Genomic DNA, 16,678 nt, shown 5'->3' on the forward strand with positions numbered 1-16,678 from the left:
GCAACGGGGCGCTGAGCATCGGGTGTAGAAGAAGATGTCGTCGCATAATGGCAGTAGGTGGTGACGCCACGCCTCGAGCAAGCTCCGCATGGGTGCTGTCGGTCGCACCTCAGCCTGGCACAGTTAAACGTGGACGACTCGGTGATGGCTAGTGAGCGCGTACTTGCGATGTCTGCACGGGTCGCATGAAAGCTGGACTTTGTCTCTGCGTCGATTTGGCGGCGGACGCGGATGCTGGGAATTGTCGGCCATAGTGCCTGATCTTCGGCCAGCGTGTTTCTCGAAGGCGCAGAGCCCGCAATATGCTCATGTAGCTGCGCCTAGAAGTACGTACTTGTTTTCGAGAAGGGGGGCAGGTTGGGAGACGACCACTCCGACCCTCCGCTCTTTCCTCCATTGAAGGGCCCGTGCGCCTGCCTGCTCTTCTCACACTTCCTCCGTCCGCGTCCGCTCGCTCTGACAACGTGTGTAGAACTCTACAAGGCCGCTTCATGAAGCAAATCTCCGGTCTTTCTCCGTATTTACGAACAAGTTTGCGGATTTAGTGGTTGCCATTTAGCCATTGCCCAAGAACTATAGCTATGATTCATCTACGCCGCCTTCTCCATCCGCCTACCTCCCTTCAGTTATGTAGCAGGCAGAGCCTCGTACTAGTGAACAAACCCACACTACCCTGGACAGCACATCATGGCGGCCGATTTGGAATCCAACTATGAGAAGAAGCCGGCAGAAGACGGCAACCACGACCAACAATCCAGCGAGCCAGCCCAAACAGCAATTGAACAAGGAACAAAGGACAATGTCGTCGACTGGGATGGGCCAGACGATGTACACAATCCGCGAAACTGGCCAGCATGGAAACGAATGATCCAGGTCGTGCTCTTCAGCGCATTCTTGCTCGCTGCGTAAGCAATGCTGTTCCCACTTCTTTGGCGAAACTCGTCTAGTACTGACCAACACCTACAGCAACCTCGCCGCGACAATGTTTGCACCGGGAGCCGCCTCGCTTGCGAGAGAGTTCCACATCACGAGTCTGACCGTTGTCAGTCTCACCGTGTCCATCTACCTCTCGGGCTTCGCCGTTGGGCCAATGCTCATTGCGCCGCTCTCCGAACTTTACGGACGCCTTGTGATCTACCACACTTGCAGTGTCGTTTACATTGGCTTCATCATCGGATGTGCGCTGAGCAAAAACACCGCCATGTTCCTGGGCTTTCGATTCCTTGCCGGATGTGCTGCTTCAGGCCCATCGACAGTCGGAGGAGGAACCGTCGCCGACGTCGTCCCACCAGCTCAGCGTGGGAGAGCAATGTCTCTGTTCTTCGTGGGACCACTTCTGGGACCGGTAGGTGGCCTTCTCCTACGTAAAGTGGCAATACTGACGTTTCTTCCAGGTCCTGGGCCCAGTGGTTGGTGGTTTTGTGTCCGAGTCAATTGGCTGGCGCTGGACTTTTTACATCATCATAATCCTGGTTAGTACAACACAACCCCTACCATTCTCCGTTCTAGAGTCGCTGACGGTTCGAACTAGACAGGAGTGATATTTACCATATCAATCTTCTTCCTTCGCGAGACCAATGCCGCAGTGCTGCTGGGATGGAAAGCTGCTCGTCTCCGGAAACAAACTGGCAATGCCGCTCTGGTCTCGAAGATGGATCGTGGCCTGACTCCCCGGCAGCTGTTCCTCCGCGCTATTACTCGACCGATGAAGCTCCTTGTCCTGTCGCCAATCGTGCTCCTCCTTTCCCTTCTGTGCGCATTCGTTTTTGGCCTCCTCTTTCTGCTGTTCACCACGTTTCCCACGGTCTTTGAGGAGCAGTACCACTTCTCCACGGGCGTATCTGGCCTGGCATATCTCGGCGTTGGAGTTGGAATGGCCGTCTCCTTGGGAACCTTCGCCACCCTGAGCGACAAGCTACAACGGGCAGTTGGAGATTCGCCCAAACCTGAAGGACGGCTGAAGCCGGTGGTGTGGGTCATGCCCGCCGTGCCTGTCGGCATCTTCTGGTATGGCTGGGCAGCCGAGAAGCAGACACATTGGATCGTCCCCATCATCGGCACCTTCTTCTTCGGATTCGGCGTTCTCTGGGTCCTGATGCCAACTCAGCTCTACCTGGTGGAAGCTTTTGGCCCTGAGGCTGCCGCCTCTGCGTTGGCTGCGAACGTCATTCTCCGACTTCTGTTTGCAGCTTTCATTCCATTGGCAGGGCCGTCGTTGTATGCGGACCTAGGGCTTGGATGGGGGAACAGCGTCCTGGGGTTCATAGGAGTGGCCTTTCTTCCAGTGCCATTCCTCTTCTATCGTTACGGAGGGTGGCTTAGGGAGCGTTTTGCTGTGGAATTGTAACACTTCTGTTGAGGTAGAGGTATTAAACATCTGTTTGAAGCGTTTGCAGCGCTTTTCACGAGGGGATGTCGTGACTTTCTGCTATCTCAGACCACGCATACCATAGAGCTAGATAGAGTCCGTTCTCGATGCTTTTTCATCAGTCCTTGCCCATAGAAGATAAGGGGACCCATCATTACCATACGATACGCCGAGTTCTAGAGCATCTCGTGCGCCTGTAGAATGTTTGCTCGATGCCTGCGAAGCTCGTTTTCTGTGCTTCCTGACCGTGGCGGTGCCAATTTGCTCACTTCTCTGTTTTTCTATGGGCTCCGGAATGTCCAGGTCAACACTGAACCGTTCAGATGTCCTCATGAGCGACCAGTGGCTCTTTGTAGAGTGGTGATGTTTCTTCTGGGGAGCGGTACCCTTGCCATTCTCGGCGTTCTTCGTTAGTTCTTTCCCATCGCCGCAAACGGCTGATGCTGGCGAGCGCCGCCCGTTGTCCTTAACTCTACTCCAACTTCACTTCACACCATTTCCAGCCGATCACATGCACAATCGCATGTGCGCTGCTAGCGCTCAGGTTTCTGGTGGATTGAGCGCCGTGGACGATCGAATTGAGTCTCTTGAGCTGCATTGTATGGGAGCAATGGAGCAGGCGAGCACGCCGAAGAGGACTGGTCGTGGCAGAGCGCGGTGAAGCATGGGAGGTGGATAGGAAGAAGGGAAGCAGATCTGTCGTCGCGGCGCAGTCATGGCAAGAACGAGAAAGCCTTGCGCCGGCGAGCTACGGCCGTGCTGTGTCCCCGCAAGCGATCCTGATGGGCACACAGTGCGCAAAGCGAAGCTGGTGATACACGCACGAGGGCACACAAACATCAAAACGCAGTGGCAGCGGTCAAAATTCTTCTCCAGGCCCATGCCGCGATGGCGAAGGCGCCGATGAAAAAAAGAACGCAGCGTGAACTGCTGAGCCCGAAAGGCTGTGAGGGCATGCAAGCCCTTGGTGCGCAGTGCGCAATGCAGTGTTAGCAGAATCTGCGCGTGTCGCAGTGACATGTCAGTGCGTTCAAAGAAGGAAAGGAGCTGTCAGGGCAGACATACCGTTGTTGAGGTTAGTACTGACAGCACCAGTAGGTACCTGGTGCGCCATACGGCTGCAGCGACTGCAGGCTTTCTTGTGTTTGCTGCCACGATCTTACCGGAGCAGGTGGTGGTGGCCGCAGCCGAAACGAGGGACAAGGTCGCACCCATCTTGTCAGCGCCAGCATCGCAGGAGTTCGTAGGCAATCACCCTGCTGAAGGCACAGAGGTGTCTTACGGCGGTGAGGCTGGGCACCGGCACAATGTCAACAGGGCAGCCACGCCTCTCGAGCCCGTAAGCCCTGCGCTGGAAGTAGCATTACGCAACCCAACCTTTACGCACTACCCTCCCCCAAGCCAGAGGGCCTGGTATTGAACAACCGGCTTGGGGGCGTTTGCTTTGCTGACGTGGTGCAAGATGGGTGGATTTGATCGGAGGAGGTGGTAGCCGAAGCCAAAAAGAAGAAAAAGTCGCACCACCCGTCATGGCAGCCTCAGCATGGCAAGGGTTCGTAGACTTTGATCTTCGCTGAAGGCACAGAAGTGGTCGACGGCACACGGCTGGACCACCGGCACAATGTCAGCGAGCGATGTCACTCCTTTCGAGCCCTTAAGCCCTGCGCAGGAAGTAGCGTTACGCAACCCAACCTTAACGCACCCCCCTTCCCCGAGCTAGAGGGCCTGGTTTGAACAACTAGCTCGAGGTCGTTGCTTTGCTAAGGTGATGCATGACGGGTGACCACGCGAGGTGGATGAGTGTGGATGTTGAAGAAAGGAAGAGGGAGGATCTGCGGAATTTCGGTGCCTTTTGTATCCACTAGCGCGGCCGCAGATCAACGCCAGATCAACCCCGCTACCCCTCGAATTCACATGTTTCGAAAGATACAGCGGTGAATGTGGCGCCAAGGAATTTGTTGATTGCGGCGGACCCGCACCCACGACCCCTCCTATTCAATCCCTCGATTTCACCAGCGCCCACCTTGACCACATCCACACAACATCCTTCCCCCACCACACACACACACACACACCCACCAACCATGGCACCACCCACCTTCTCCAAGACCGGTATGCACCTCGGCCTCCCAGCGCAGTGATATGAGCATATCGCGCGCTTTGCACCTTCGAGAAGCAAGCTGGCCCACATCCAGACAACAGCTCGGCGCCGCTTGCTATCCGTCAGCGCACCACCTTCTCCGAGACCAGTACGTGCCCTCCAGCGCATGGATATGAGCATTTCGCGCGCTTTGGAGCCTCGAGAAGCTTACTGACCCACCACCGGAGCTCAAGAAGATCCGCAATGGTCGCGTCGAGAAGCGCCAGAAGCCCCCGAGCAAGCCCACCAAAGCTGGCCTCACCGAGATCACCACCATCGCTTCTCCAGCGCCGACGAAGTCGTTTCAAGCCCTTCTCGATCTTGCGAGCAGCGCCAGCGCCACCACGCCGTACGAGAAGTTCTTCCCCCGCGAGTCCACCAGGGTCACCACCACCGCCGCCGCTTCTCCTGCGCCATACAAGTCGCTGGAAGATGTGGTCGACTTCGCCAACCTCACCATCACCACCGTGTCGCTCGAGAAGTTCTTCACCCGTAGCTCCACCCAGCAAACCGGCTTGCTCCGCATCGTCGAAGACGCCTACGTCAAGACCTTCGATTTGTGGCTCTCCTCGTTCGGATCTGCTACCAAGGTCATCGCGCCGACCATGCGCCCTGGTTTCCACGTCGAGAAGGTCTTCGGCGTCACCTGGGGCTTTGACGTCGGCAAGCACGACGAGCTCTTCGTTCAAAACGAGCACGCCTTCCACGCCGACAGCATGAGCAAGCTGGCGGCTCATCTCGCCAACCTGGCCGGCCACATCGACGATTACTGCTTCACCCTCGGCGGTTTTCTGTTCGCGCGCAAATACCCGGGCACATGGGCTGAGTGGGTCAAGGAGGGGAGGGTGCACTTCACCTTTGCTGACGACGTGGCGGTTTTTGGTCGCCGTATCGCAGAGCGTGAGGGCGCGATGGTTTGCAAGGACTGAGCACAGCGTTGGCTATTGTTGGGCATCTCCGCTTTCGCGAGTGGTGTTGGTACAGCTGGGCATACCCTGATGAGCATGTTACGAGTTACGATTGTTGAGAGTGGAACATTAGCAAGGCGTTGGGTGGCATTGAGCGTCTTCTCCATGTCCGAGATACCCATGCAGATTGTTATTGTATTGATACCATTGTTTGAGCACATCGTCCAGAAACATCCAAACACCCGTTCCATCACTGAAGAAAAGACTGCAAAGCACAAGATCAGGTTACAGTCATGCATTCAAAAGGCTACGCCCGCAGCAGCAGTACAGAGATGTCCGCCCGCGAGCGCCCATAAGCTATCTATGCTCGCCGTCATGTTCGTGCGCCCATACTCCACTGCCCATGTACCATTCGCGAGTCGCCGCTCACATTCCATGATGCGCTATTGCCTTTCCCTTCCTTGAGCCTTTGCACAAGGACCTCCTTCCACAATGAAACCCTCACAAGCCCTGCACACCACCCCTCCCATTCAGACCAGAAGCCCACGCTCCGCCTAGAAGTCGTCGTCCTTCGGGAAAATGGGATATTCGTCGGACACCTAATCCAGCTTATCATGCTCCTGCTGGACGTCCCCTGAAGCAGGCGTGGGCGGGTCTGAATTGAGCACCAACGGTGGCGGCGCATCGTCGTCATCATCCTCGTACGTCCCTGTCATGCCGGTGTCGTTGAGATGCAGGGAGTCCAGGTTACCGCGACCGCTGGTGTAGAGGTTGTGGTCGTCGAGTTCGTATGGTGGTGAACTGTACGCCGGTGGCGAGATCTCGTCGATTGGTGTCGTGCGAGTAGCCGAGCTGGGTGCCCAACCAGGATAAGGTGTGTCGCTGGCGTCTTCGAACTCATCATCCTGGTTCCACAGCCGTGGCGACGCATTCCCACCATCCTCATCCATCTGCGCCGTCGTGCTGGCCGCGTCATCGTCATCTTCAGGCGTGAGATCTGGGCCCTCCACACTCTGCATTAGACTCATACTCGCACCCTCCTCCCCACCACCGGACCTATCAAGATTGTTGAACGTCCAATCCGCACCCACCGGCGGCCGCTCGGGCCCATACAGCTGTTGCCCATTAATCGTCCCCATCCCCGTCGCTCCGCTGCTCTCGCTGTCCTTCTTCATCAGGGCTCTGCCCCCGGCTCGCGCTCCAGCTCCACCACTTGCGCCCCCGCTGCGGAGACTCCCGGCTCCGGCTCCGGTCCCAGCGCTCGACGGCCCACGCGAGAAGCCATTTGGGCCGCCGAGCCGGCCTTCCCCCGCATCGGACTCTTCGGCGTCGTCGGCAGGAGGCTCGCCGTTGGTGGGCGGGTTGCGGAAGTCGTGGACGAGCTCTTGCAAGGCAGGAGGGCCGAGAGGCTTGTCGGAGCGGCGGCGGTAGAAGAGGAGGTAGGCGGCTGCGGAGGACTGGGCGCGGTCTTCGTTCATGCGGCTGCATGAGGAGTCTGTGAAGGAGAAGGTCAGTAACCTCATCAACCAACAGCAAAGTGTGCTCAGCTTACCATTGTAGTCATACCACACCTCATCGAAGAAGTTCCTCGCATACGCCGTGTAATGACCACCTCCCAAACCGCCGAAATGGTTGTCGACCGCAAACAGATCGTACACATACTCTTTACCCTCCTCTTTCAAGCCCACCCTCTGCGTCATGTCCAGGCCCTCAAGCGGATAATCGACCAACGTATCAATCTTGTCTCTGAAACTCCTGTTGCCACCGAAGCGCTTCAGATGCACGACGAGGATATCCGGCATAGTCCAGATCTCCAGCGTCTTGGTCGCACGGCGAAGCTCTTTGCACCGGTTGCAGTACCAGGCGTTGTCTTCAGACAAGACCTCGCGCTTGCCAGTCTCCTGGAAGCACTCGTCGAGCGTGATGCCGTGCTTGCGGCGGGTCTCGCGACGGGCGCGCTTGGCTTCGACTTCAGGATCGGAGATGAACGGAAGATTCTTGCCTTCGGAGTGGGAGACAAAGTAGCCGCGAGGGTCCTTGGGATCGCGGGTGGTATTGCCGAAGAGAGCGTCGGCGCCATGCTCGTGCCAGTCCAGGATGATGCACTCGCCCAGCTTGATGTAGTACGGGTTGTCTTCATCGTCTTGCTGCGGATTGTTCAGCTTGCCGGCGCCGAACAGGGCTGAGCCACCATTGCCTTGGCCTTTGTTGAAGTTGCGCCGATCCTTCTTGCTGTACGTGATCGTGCCGCCACGACGACCCTTCTTCTTGCCCTTGCCGCTTCTGCCGTTCTTCCGCAAGTCTTTACGAGACATCGCCGGAGCAGAGTCAAGCGGGTTACCCGGCAGCGTCTCGTCATCACTACCGTCACCCCCAAGCATGATGTCCGGCTTGTCGCCGAAGTCGTCAGGATCGCTGCCGACATCATCGCCATTTGTCCCAGTCCCATTGCTAGTGGTGGACTCCTCGCTGGATGAGGTCGACTGCGTGCTGCCACGCCTGAGGTTTTTCTTGACGCGCACTTCCATAGGCCGGACCGCGCCATCCTTGAAGCTGCTGATGCCAGTACAGTGCAGATTGGCGTCATTGGAGGCGCCGTACTTCAACTCGAAGAGGTGTTTGCGCAGACCAGCCGAGATGTGATACTGAGGATCCATGAACCGCTCCGGAATAGGACGATCCTCCTTCTCTGCGCCATCGGTCTCAGGAGCCTCGTTCGCCTGCGTGTTCTCCGTAGGCTCAACCGAGACTTTGACGTAATCGTCCTCAGAACCAGAGGTATCGGTCACCTGCCCGTTCTCGCCGTTGATGATAGTCGTGGTGCCGTTGTGCTGTGTTGGCGCCGCATCCCTCATCTCTGCGTCCGCTGCTCCACCCAAGCCGCCACCAAACTTAGCATCCTCGGACAGAACAGGCCGGCTAGTCACCCGACTCAAGGCAACCAGAACCTTTCGCATGATGACGTCGTAATTCTGCGCCTCCTCACGAGTCACAGTGATGTACAGCGGGTGCAGCACCACGTCCCAGCCCGTGCCCTTCTTCTGCCGCGACAGAACTGGGACAGCGAAGCGCTCGCCTTTGGGATCGTCCATATCGGGGACCTTCTCATCATTCTTGCTGCTATAAATGGAGGTCGAATACAGGGCTGACTTGCTGGGCGGCGAAGGGCCGTTCGTAGGCGCGGCCTCAAGCTCATAGACGAACAGGTGGTCGTTGGTCTGAATGCCGGCTTCCGCGAGTGTGGTGGAGTTCTCGAATACTTTGTACACCTTGTTGTTGTATACTTCGACCATCCAGAGGCGGTCGACGTCGACTCCCGAGTGCTTGGAGGCGATGTTCTCTTTTAGCATCTTGACGGTCCAGCCTTTGTCGCAATCAATCGCATGGTTGATGGCTCTGTCGCGAAGAGGGATGAAAGTGACGGGGTGTTGGAAACTTCCTTCGTTGGGCAGCTGGACGGTGAGCAGGGAGAACGGATCAAATGTGATGCTGATCTTGTCGCACTTGGGGCACTCCATCGTGTTCTTGTAGAAGCCGCTGAACAGATCCATAGCCACGGAGTCATTCCGGGCATGGTGGTTGCTGCGGTACGTCTCACCCAGCTCAATGATTTTCTGCGGGTCTTTGACAGTCTCGTCGGTCGAGTCGGGATTCTCGTTGTACGGCTTCTTCAGCACGCGGTTCAGGTCCTCATGCAGCGCATCGACAAGGAAGCTGAGGAACTCTTGTGAATCCTGCTGGCCATACCCAGAGAACATCGGCGCCACATTGCCGAGTGCGCCTTTGAATGCCTTCGGCGCGACGGATCCAGAGGTGTTGTCTCCATACATCTGCCCGAGCAAATTGGCGTACACCTTCGCCATCGTCCCTCCATGACCAAGAGGGTTGCTGGCGTTGATGTCCTTCTTGTACGCATTCGACAGGAAGTAGACCGCAAGTTCCTCGACGCTTCGAATGCACTGCAAAGCAGAGTTCATGTAGCATGTGTTGCCGAGATTGCCCAGACCGACCGTACCCTTCGTACGACCATCTCGCCTTGTGCGACCTCTGGTCATGATGCCGGCGCCAGGCGCGGGACTCGTCCCACGGGAGTTGGTCGTCGACCCAGGCTTGGAATCGCCATTCTTCCTGAGGCCGGCAAGATTAAGTTTGATTCTAGCACCACTCTTCTTGTCCGACTTGAACTCGCCACCCCCAGGACCACCGATCTGCTCTTCAAGTATGAGGGTGCCGCTTTGCGTGAGTACGTAGAGCTCCATATTGCTCGAGCCATTGTAGTTCGGGTCGTCAGTCTGGTCTTTGACATCAACATGCTCGAGCTCCTTCCCAATCTCCATCTTATTGAAGTCCTCCGTGGTGACCACAAGCTTGTCAGTGGACGTGGGGTCTGTGTTCTCTGAAGTTGGCGCCGCGGATGCACCCTCTGGCTGAACGTCCATTGTCACAGTCGCAGGATCGAGTGCTTTGAAGATGCGCACCTTGCTGCCCTTCGGAATGCCCGCAGCTTCTTTGCTCCTGGCCAAGAACTTCTGGAACTTCTCTTGCCGCGACGATACAAGCTTGACTGCATCATCAGGTGACATCTGGCCGCGAGTGCGCTGCTTCACCCTGAGCATCAACTCGTGAGAAGACTTTGTTGGTGCCGATAGAGGAGGCGCTTCTTCTTCTTCGTCATCCTGCTTCGGTTGTGGCACCTTGCGAATGGTGAAGATAGGCGGCCAGAGCTCGTATTGAAAATTGGTGCCGGTCGATTCCTCGGAAGCAGTATTCCTTACGTACCGACCGATCTGCTTCTGACCGGGCGCCACGCCGTACGCCGCAACCACAACGCCCCACGCCTCGTTTGTGAGAATCTCGATATCCTCGCCAAGCTGCAAACCAGGCTTTAGTGGGATGAATGGCTGGCCTTCGATGTCGTTGAGTATCGGTTCGTCGAAGCCAGCTTCGGGCACGATGTCCGAGTTGTCGACTTGCCCGATCGGTCCCTCTCTGGCCTCCTTTGGGAATTGATTGCTTTTCAGGCCGTCTGACGACCGTGACATGACCCGCGCCAACCATTTCCACGACACGACTATGCCCTTCTGACCCTCCTCGAGTTCCTTCTGGCACATCTGGCGTACGGAAGCTTCCTGCTTGTCAATGTCTTCTGTTGTGTAGTCGGCGTAGTCTTTGATCTTCAACGGCGAAGGCTCCGTTGACTGGTACGGAGGCGGCTTGTCTTCTTCCGAACCAAAGCTCGTCGCCTCGGTCTCTGCTCCTACGCTCTCTGGAGCACTGGTGTCCATGCTGTCCACGCCACCCGTCTGCTGCGTCTGTGTCTGCGTGTCTTCGGCCGTCTCTTGAGTCTCCTGCCCTCCCGGCGTCACATCCCTCATCCCCTCCCCTACCCCATCCCTCTGTGCAGTCCCATTCATATCATCCGCACTCCTCTTCGCCGGACTCGCACTCCTCCCACCTAACACCCTCCCCGGGCTCGGCGCCTTCTTCACCTCCCCCGCCCCGTTCTCGCTCCCAGACATATCCCCACTACTCGCACTATCAATACTGATCTCCGCGAACCGTCAACTCGGACTCCCACCCTCCGTAGTAACCTCCTGCTGCAAATGCGGCGGCAAGAACCTCACGCCCTGCTGCTGCAGTTGTGTCGGTTCGCTGCTCGCGGGGCTCGGAGCGTCCGGATGGATCGGCGACGAAGAACCAGGCGTGTCTTCTGAGGCGGCGAAGGAAGCGTCGTCGGTGTGGTGGAAAGGCGCGAGCTTCCTCCTCTTCTGCGAGGAAGCCGTGACTTCGTGCTGTGGAAGTGGACTCTGCCGCTGCTGGCAGAGCCCCGATGAAACAGAAGCCCGTGCTGCTCTGTCTCGCCGCTTCAAACTTCTTTCCTCTCACTGCTGTGCTTGTCCTCCCGCTGAAATTTCCTGTCTGCCGCTGCCTGCCTTCCTGCTGCTGCTGCGCTGTACGAAGGGAGCGTGGTGAGTAAAGGGGTGACTTACGTGAAGAGAAGCAAGAGTGGTGCGGTGGGGTTGATGTTGTCTTTTCCGCAAGGCCGTTTGAAGGTCGGGTTGACGTACGTCGAACTGCTTGCCTTGGGCTTGGCGCGTGCTGCAAGTCGCTGTGAGGCAAAGTGGTGGCAGTCGACTTTCTTCAGATGATCGTGTTGCTGACGCGATGGTAAAGGGTGTGGACGTGATATACGTGTCGAAGAGTGAGTAGTATCAAGTGAAGAAGCGGAGTGGTGATTGTGAGGAAGAAGAAGTCGACAATGGCAAAGAAAAGCTCGTTGAAGAGACTTTCCACAACCTCACTACATCAGCTGCTGTGAGACACGTCTGCGCGTCAACAGACTCAGGCTCATGCTGCGATCACATGCTTTCATTGATTGCGTCGCTAGCTGCTGCTCCAATGCCGTAAGGCTGGAGGCTATGAGTACATCTCATCCTCCCAGATACGTGAGACTCCAATCATCCTTTCGCAGCCCAGTGCTGGGAGACCAGATCCTGCCCTTTCGTGCTTGCATACCGTTCCCACGATAACACGCTCCAATGCCATGCCGAAACCGTTCAGGCATCCATCTTCTGGTGCTTGCTTTAACTTCATCCCGCCAATCCTGCGAAGACTAGGCACAAGGAATCACTCACTTAGCTCCACCACCGCCGCTGCTCAACCACGTGAAAGCAGATGCACCCCCAATCGGATTGCTCTTCGTAGTCTTCGGCGCAGGTGTCGCGCTCGCACTTGCAGCGTTCGTCGACTCCGGCCTCCCAATCGGCTGATTCTCCTTCTTCGCCTCCCCAACCTCACTGCGCCTGCGCCCCTCATCGAAGAACCTGCTCTTGCCATCTGCAGGGCTGTTTAGCGAAGCCGAACCCATGCCGGCAGTCGACGACGAGACGGTACGGCTCGCTGTCTTGGGCTTGAGGACTTTGATGCCAGTATCCTTGCGCTGATACGAGGTGTCGCGGTTCTTGCTCGCGCCAGCCCAGTCGAGGCCGCTGGCTGGAGGTGTCGCGGCGGCGCTGCTTTGTGTTCGCCAGTTGCTCCAAATTGCTGGGCTGCTGCCGGTACGGAGGGCTGATGAAGGCGGACCAGGATCGGGCTGTTGGTCTTGCGCTTCAGGGCGAGTGTTGAGAAGTGAGAGCGACGGGCGTGACGAGGCGGTGGACTGGCGACTAGCCGGCCTTGCATCGCTGTCTGAGCCTGGCGCTCCTGCTTTGGTGGAGTCGTGGCCTGCTGCTTCGGCCGCGATAACGCCAGGTGGACGATATTTGCCTGGTGGCGGACTCGCTGCAGCGGAAGAAAGAGATGCTCCGGAGCTGCCCATGCCTAAGCCATTGAGGAAGGCAGGTTCTTTGGTGCGCTCACTTTGTATGTCTGTGGTAGGCAGAGCAGCTCCACTGGCGACATACAGAGATTTGAAAGTGGCATCGCTTTCTGGGCGGACAAGCGGGATGCTGACCTTGCTGCGCTCATCATCGAACAGTGTCATGCTGTTAGACGAGAAGAGGATGTCGGCATTGTGAGAGCGCAAAGCGTCGCTTCCAATAAAGATCTGGATATATTTGTCCCCATCCGAAGGCTTGCTGTCGACCACATGGAAATCGACCGTGACGTATGGCAGCTGAGGAGCAGGGCTGTTCGACCGCGACGATGCCGGGTGAGGCACTGCCTCGGGAAAGTAGACCGCCAGCTGAACAACCTTTGCGCCGTGCTCATTCGTGATGATGTTATCCTCAAAGCCGAGCTTCTGTATCAGGCGCAGCTCCAGGAAGGACTTGTACGAGCCAGTGCATACAGCGGCGTAGAGTAGCGCATCGTGCTTGAAGTTGGTGTTCATCCAGCATCGAATGATGGCGGGCACGGACCCGAGCCATGCCAATCCCGGGAGGCCTGGTGGGTCGAAGGATGATGAGCTCGAGTCGCCAATGCCGTAAGTTGTGTCCAGGTTCAAGCTGTTAGCCCTGCCAGATGCCGCAGACCGTATCGAGTGTACAGAGCTGGCACGACCTTCTGACTTGTGAGATGCTGAGCGCTCTGTCATCTGCAACCCGCCGAGGCCACTGCTGGTGCGCGACATGTAGTCCATCGAAGGTCTTGACGAATGCGAGAAGTGGTTCTGGTTGGCAGTCTCGTCGAAGCGGACGCTATTCGCCCTCGAATTCGCCGTCATGCCTCGTCTGGGCTCATCCCCAGCGTCGAGATGCAGACTACTCATCAGCTCGTTCGCATCATCATCGAAGCTACGGAACTGATCCGAGTGCGGTTGTTGAAGAGGAGCTTCACCAAAGCCATCAGCTGCATCCCCATCCAACCTCAGTATGGGCCTACCTTGCTGCGGGGTTCCACCGCTCAGCACACTGGGAAAAGGCGAGTTACTGCCCCATACGCTCTTCATCCTCGCATCCTCCTCGTGCTTCTTCTCCAGCCTCGCAATCCTCTCGGTATGCTCGGCCTGCACCTGCTGCACCCTCGCCACGTCGGTCTGCAGCCGCCAGGTGTCGTTGTTGCTGCTATATGGGGTAAAGGATTGGCTTTGCGGATCCATCGCACGGTGACCACATTCGAGGCAGCTCCCTCCTGCTTGAGGAGCCGCAGGCAGTAATCAGGTGGAGCCGCTTCTCATGCGTCTGTGAGATATCCAACCCGACGTAACGGCTACTTCTTGCAGTCTCCTCTCCCCTCCTCGCCCGACTCGATGCTCACCCTACCGCCGCCGCCGATGTATACCTGCACTACGCCACTTCGTCGTCAGTCTTGCTTACCTCTTTGTTCGGTAGTGTCCCTCTTGTGGGATCAAATGCTCGAGTGCGGGCGTGTTCGTGCTCGGTGGGCTCGATAGGTAGGTGTGACTCGGTGGTGCGTTGCAAGAGGTCGTCTGTGTAGTTATGGCGAGGACTCGGTTGTGTTTCGAGCGTAGAGGTGGGTTATGGATGGTCTGCGGTCGACTTTGTCGTTGCTGCCGTCACTGACGGAAGTTCTTAGCGTCTCCAGCTCAAGCCACTCGAATCGAGATGTGAGGCGGCGGCGTGTTCAGAGGTGCTGCGGAGGTGGTAGGGGCAGCACCACCCTATCCAGCATACCACGAGCCAATGTAAACTCAAGAATTACTCACATCTCAAAAAGTTATACCGCAAGCCATTGGGACAACTGAATACAGCATGGCGACCTTCAGATGCTGTCCAGCTCCAATGCGATCACCACTGTCACTGCCGGCGCGATGGAGATCAATGTACGCTTCCACACCTATGACACCGAGAATGGTATACTGACTGGGTTACAGACGAGCATTCTCCCAGTCCACCAGAAGGCGCAACGCCACCCCCAAAGACGATGGCGAAGGCATTAATGCCATATCGAGACACATCACACAACCAAAGTCACAGGGAGCCTCGCAAGCCATGCTGTACGCGACTGGTCTGACGGAGAAGGACATGTCGAAGGCTCAGATCGGTATATCGTCTGTCTGGTTCGGAGGCAACCCTTGTAATATGCATCTCCTCGACCTCAACCACAAGGTCAAGGAGAGTGTGGGCAAGGCTGGCATGTTGGGCATGCAATTCAACACCATTGGTGTGAGCGACGGGATATCGATGGGCACAACCGGGATGCGATACAGCTTGCAGAGTCGAGACTTGATCGCAGACAGCATAGAGACGGTCATGGGCGGACAGTGGTACGATGCCAACATCAGCATACCCGGCTGCGACAAGAACATGCCTGGCGTGATCATAGCCATGGGACGGTCAAATCGGCCCAGCATAATGGTCTATGGCGGCACCATTGCCCCTGGCTGTGGCGCCAAACCACGCAATGCCAAACTCGACATCGTCTCCGCCTTCCAATCGTACGGCCAATTCCTTTCCGGCGAGATCGACGAAGAAGAGCGCTTCGACATCACCCGCCACGCCTGCCCTGGCGCGGGTGCCTGCGGAGGCATGTATACGGCCAATACGATGGCCTCCGTAATCGAAACCATGGGCATGACCCTCCCCGGCTCCTCCTCCAACCCCGCCACCAGCAAAGCCAAACAACTTGAATGCCAGGCCGTTGGCCCCGCCATCCGCAACCTCCTCAAGGAAGACATCCGCCCCTCAGACATTCTCACCCGCTCTGCCTTCGAGAACGCCATGGTCCTTGTTAACATAACCGGCGGCAGCACCAACGCCGTCCTCCACCTCATAGCTATCGCACACAGCGTCGGCGTCCCGCTCACAATTGACGACTTCCAATCCGTCTCCGACCGCACCCCTTTCCTCGCCGACCTCAAACCCTCCGGCAAATACGTCTTCAACGATCTCTACGATATTGGAGGGACACCATCTCTTATCAAATATCTCCTGAAAGAAGGCCTCCTCGACGGCTCCGGCATGACAGTCACCGGCCGCACTCTCGCTCAAAACGTCGAAAACGCCCCCGACTTCCCTTCAGATCAGGAGATCATCCGTCCGATCTCTAACCCTATCAAACCAACCGGCCACATCCAGATCCTCCGCGGCTCGCTCGCGCCAGGCGGCGCCGTAGGCAAGATTACCGGCAAAGAAGGCACAGTCTTTACCGGCTCTGCCCGCGTCTTCGACAGCGAGGATGCTTTCATCGCGGCGCTCGAAGCGAACACTTTCACCAAAGGCGAGAAGACCGTCGTCATCATCCGCTACGAAGGGCCGAAGGGCGGTCCGGGAATGCCCGAGATGCTGAAACCTAGCTCAGCAATCATGGGCGCCGGTCTCGGCAACGACGTCGCGCTCGTCACAGACGGCCGCTTCAGCGGCGGGAGCCATGGTTTCTTGATCGGACATGTCACCCCAGAGGCGCAGGAAGGCGGGCCTATTGGGTTGGTACGGGATGGAGATACCATCACGATTGATGCTGAGAAGAACGTGGTTGATATCGTGGGGCAGAGCGCGGAAGAGCTGGAGAGGAGGGGGAAGGAATTTGTGGCGCCGAAGCTGAAGTACGATCGCGGGACGCTGTTTAAGTATGCGAGGAGTGTGACGGACGCCAGTAGGGGGTGTATTACTGATGCTGCGTGAGAACGGCAGAAGGGTTATTCTCCGAGACAGCGAGGTGGTCACGTTGGCAGGCTCGGTAGACTGTGGGCTGCTTCTGAAATGGGAGAAGATGTAGATTTAGCTCTGCTCGCGCAGTATTCTCAATAGACGTGAGGTGTACTCATTGACAGTCCTGATGGCCTTTGACTGCGTCAGGTCGGCGGAGAAGCTGTAGGTGTAGTCGTCATATCTGGCCTCATCTGAGCCTTCTCGACGGCAA

The 16,678-nt window shown here is 57.2% G+C and overlaps 5 protein-coding genes across 5 annotated transcripts; 3 read left to right on the forward strand and 2 right to left on the reverse strand.

Annotated features, from left to right (window-relative positions):
- Positions 1–687: 687 nt before the first annotated feature.
- LTR77_001774 (uncharacterized protein) lies at positions 688–2,347 on the forward strand (the record flags this gene model as incomplete). Its single annotated transcript, XM_064799034.1, has 4 exons — positions 688–905; positions 967–1,345; positions 1,395–1,472; positions 1,532–2,347. The coding sequence occupies 4 exons, from the start codon at positions 688–690 to the stop codon at positions 2,345–2,347; spliced, it is 1,491 nt and encodes a 496-aa protein (XP_064663361.1).
- Positions 2,348–4,452: 2,105 nt separating this feature from the next.
- Positions 4,453–5,437, forward strand: LTR77_001775 (uncharacterized protein; the record flags this gene model as incomplete). The annotated part of the gene is made up of 3 exons (XM_064799035.1): positions 4,453–4,480; positions 4,571–4,617; positions 4,676–5,437. The coding sequence occupies 3 exons, from the start codon at positions 4,453–4,455 to the stop codon at positions 5,435–5,437; spliced, it is 837 nt and encodes a 278-aa protein (XP_064663362.1).
- Positions 5,438–6,015: 578 nt separating this feature from the next.
- On the reverse strand, positions 6,016–10,935 carry LTR77_001776 (uncharacterized protein; the record flags this gene model as incomplete). Its single annotated transcript, XM_064799036.1, has 2 exons — positions 6,016–6,911; positions 6,969–10,935. 2 exons carry the CDS (start codon positions 10,933–10,935, stop codon positions 6,016–6,018), a joined length of 4,863 nt encoding a protein of 1,620 aa, XP_064663363.1.
- A 1,112-nt stretch (positions 10,936–12,047) lies between these two features.
- LTR77_001777 (uncharacterized protein) lies at positions 12,048–13,955 on the reverse strand (the record flags this gene model as incomplete). Its single annotated transcript, XM_064799037.1, has 1 exon — positions 12,048–13,955. One exon carries the CDS (start codon positions 13,953–13,955, stop codon positions 12,048–12,050), a length of 1,908 nt encoding a protein of 635 aa, XP_064663364.1.
- A 643-nt stretch (positions 13,956–14,598) lies between these two features.
- Positions 14,599–16,440, forward strand: ILV3 (dihydroxy-acid dehydratase ilv3; the record flags this gene model as incomplete). Its single annotated transcript, XM_064799038.1, has 2 exons — positions 14,599–14,639; positions 14,691–16,440. The coding sequence occupies 2 exons, from the start codon at positions 14,599–14,601 to the stop codon at positions 16,438–16,440; spliced, it is 1,791 nt and encodes a 596-aa protein (XP_064663365.1).
- Positions 16,441–16,678: the final 238 nt, after the last annotated feature.

This window comes from Saxophila tyrrhenica, assembly GCF_035928015.1.
Source record: "Saxophila tyrrhenica strain CCFEE 5935 chromosome Unknown scaffold_2, whole genome shotgun sequence".
Lineage (NCBI taxonomy): Eukaryota > Fungi > Ascomycota > Dothideomycetes > Mycosphaerellales > Extremaceae > Saxophila > Saxophila tyrrhenica.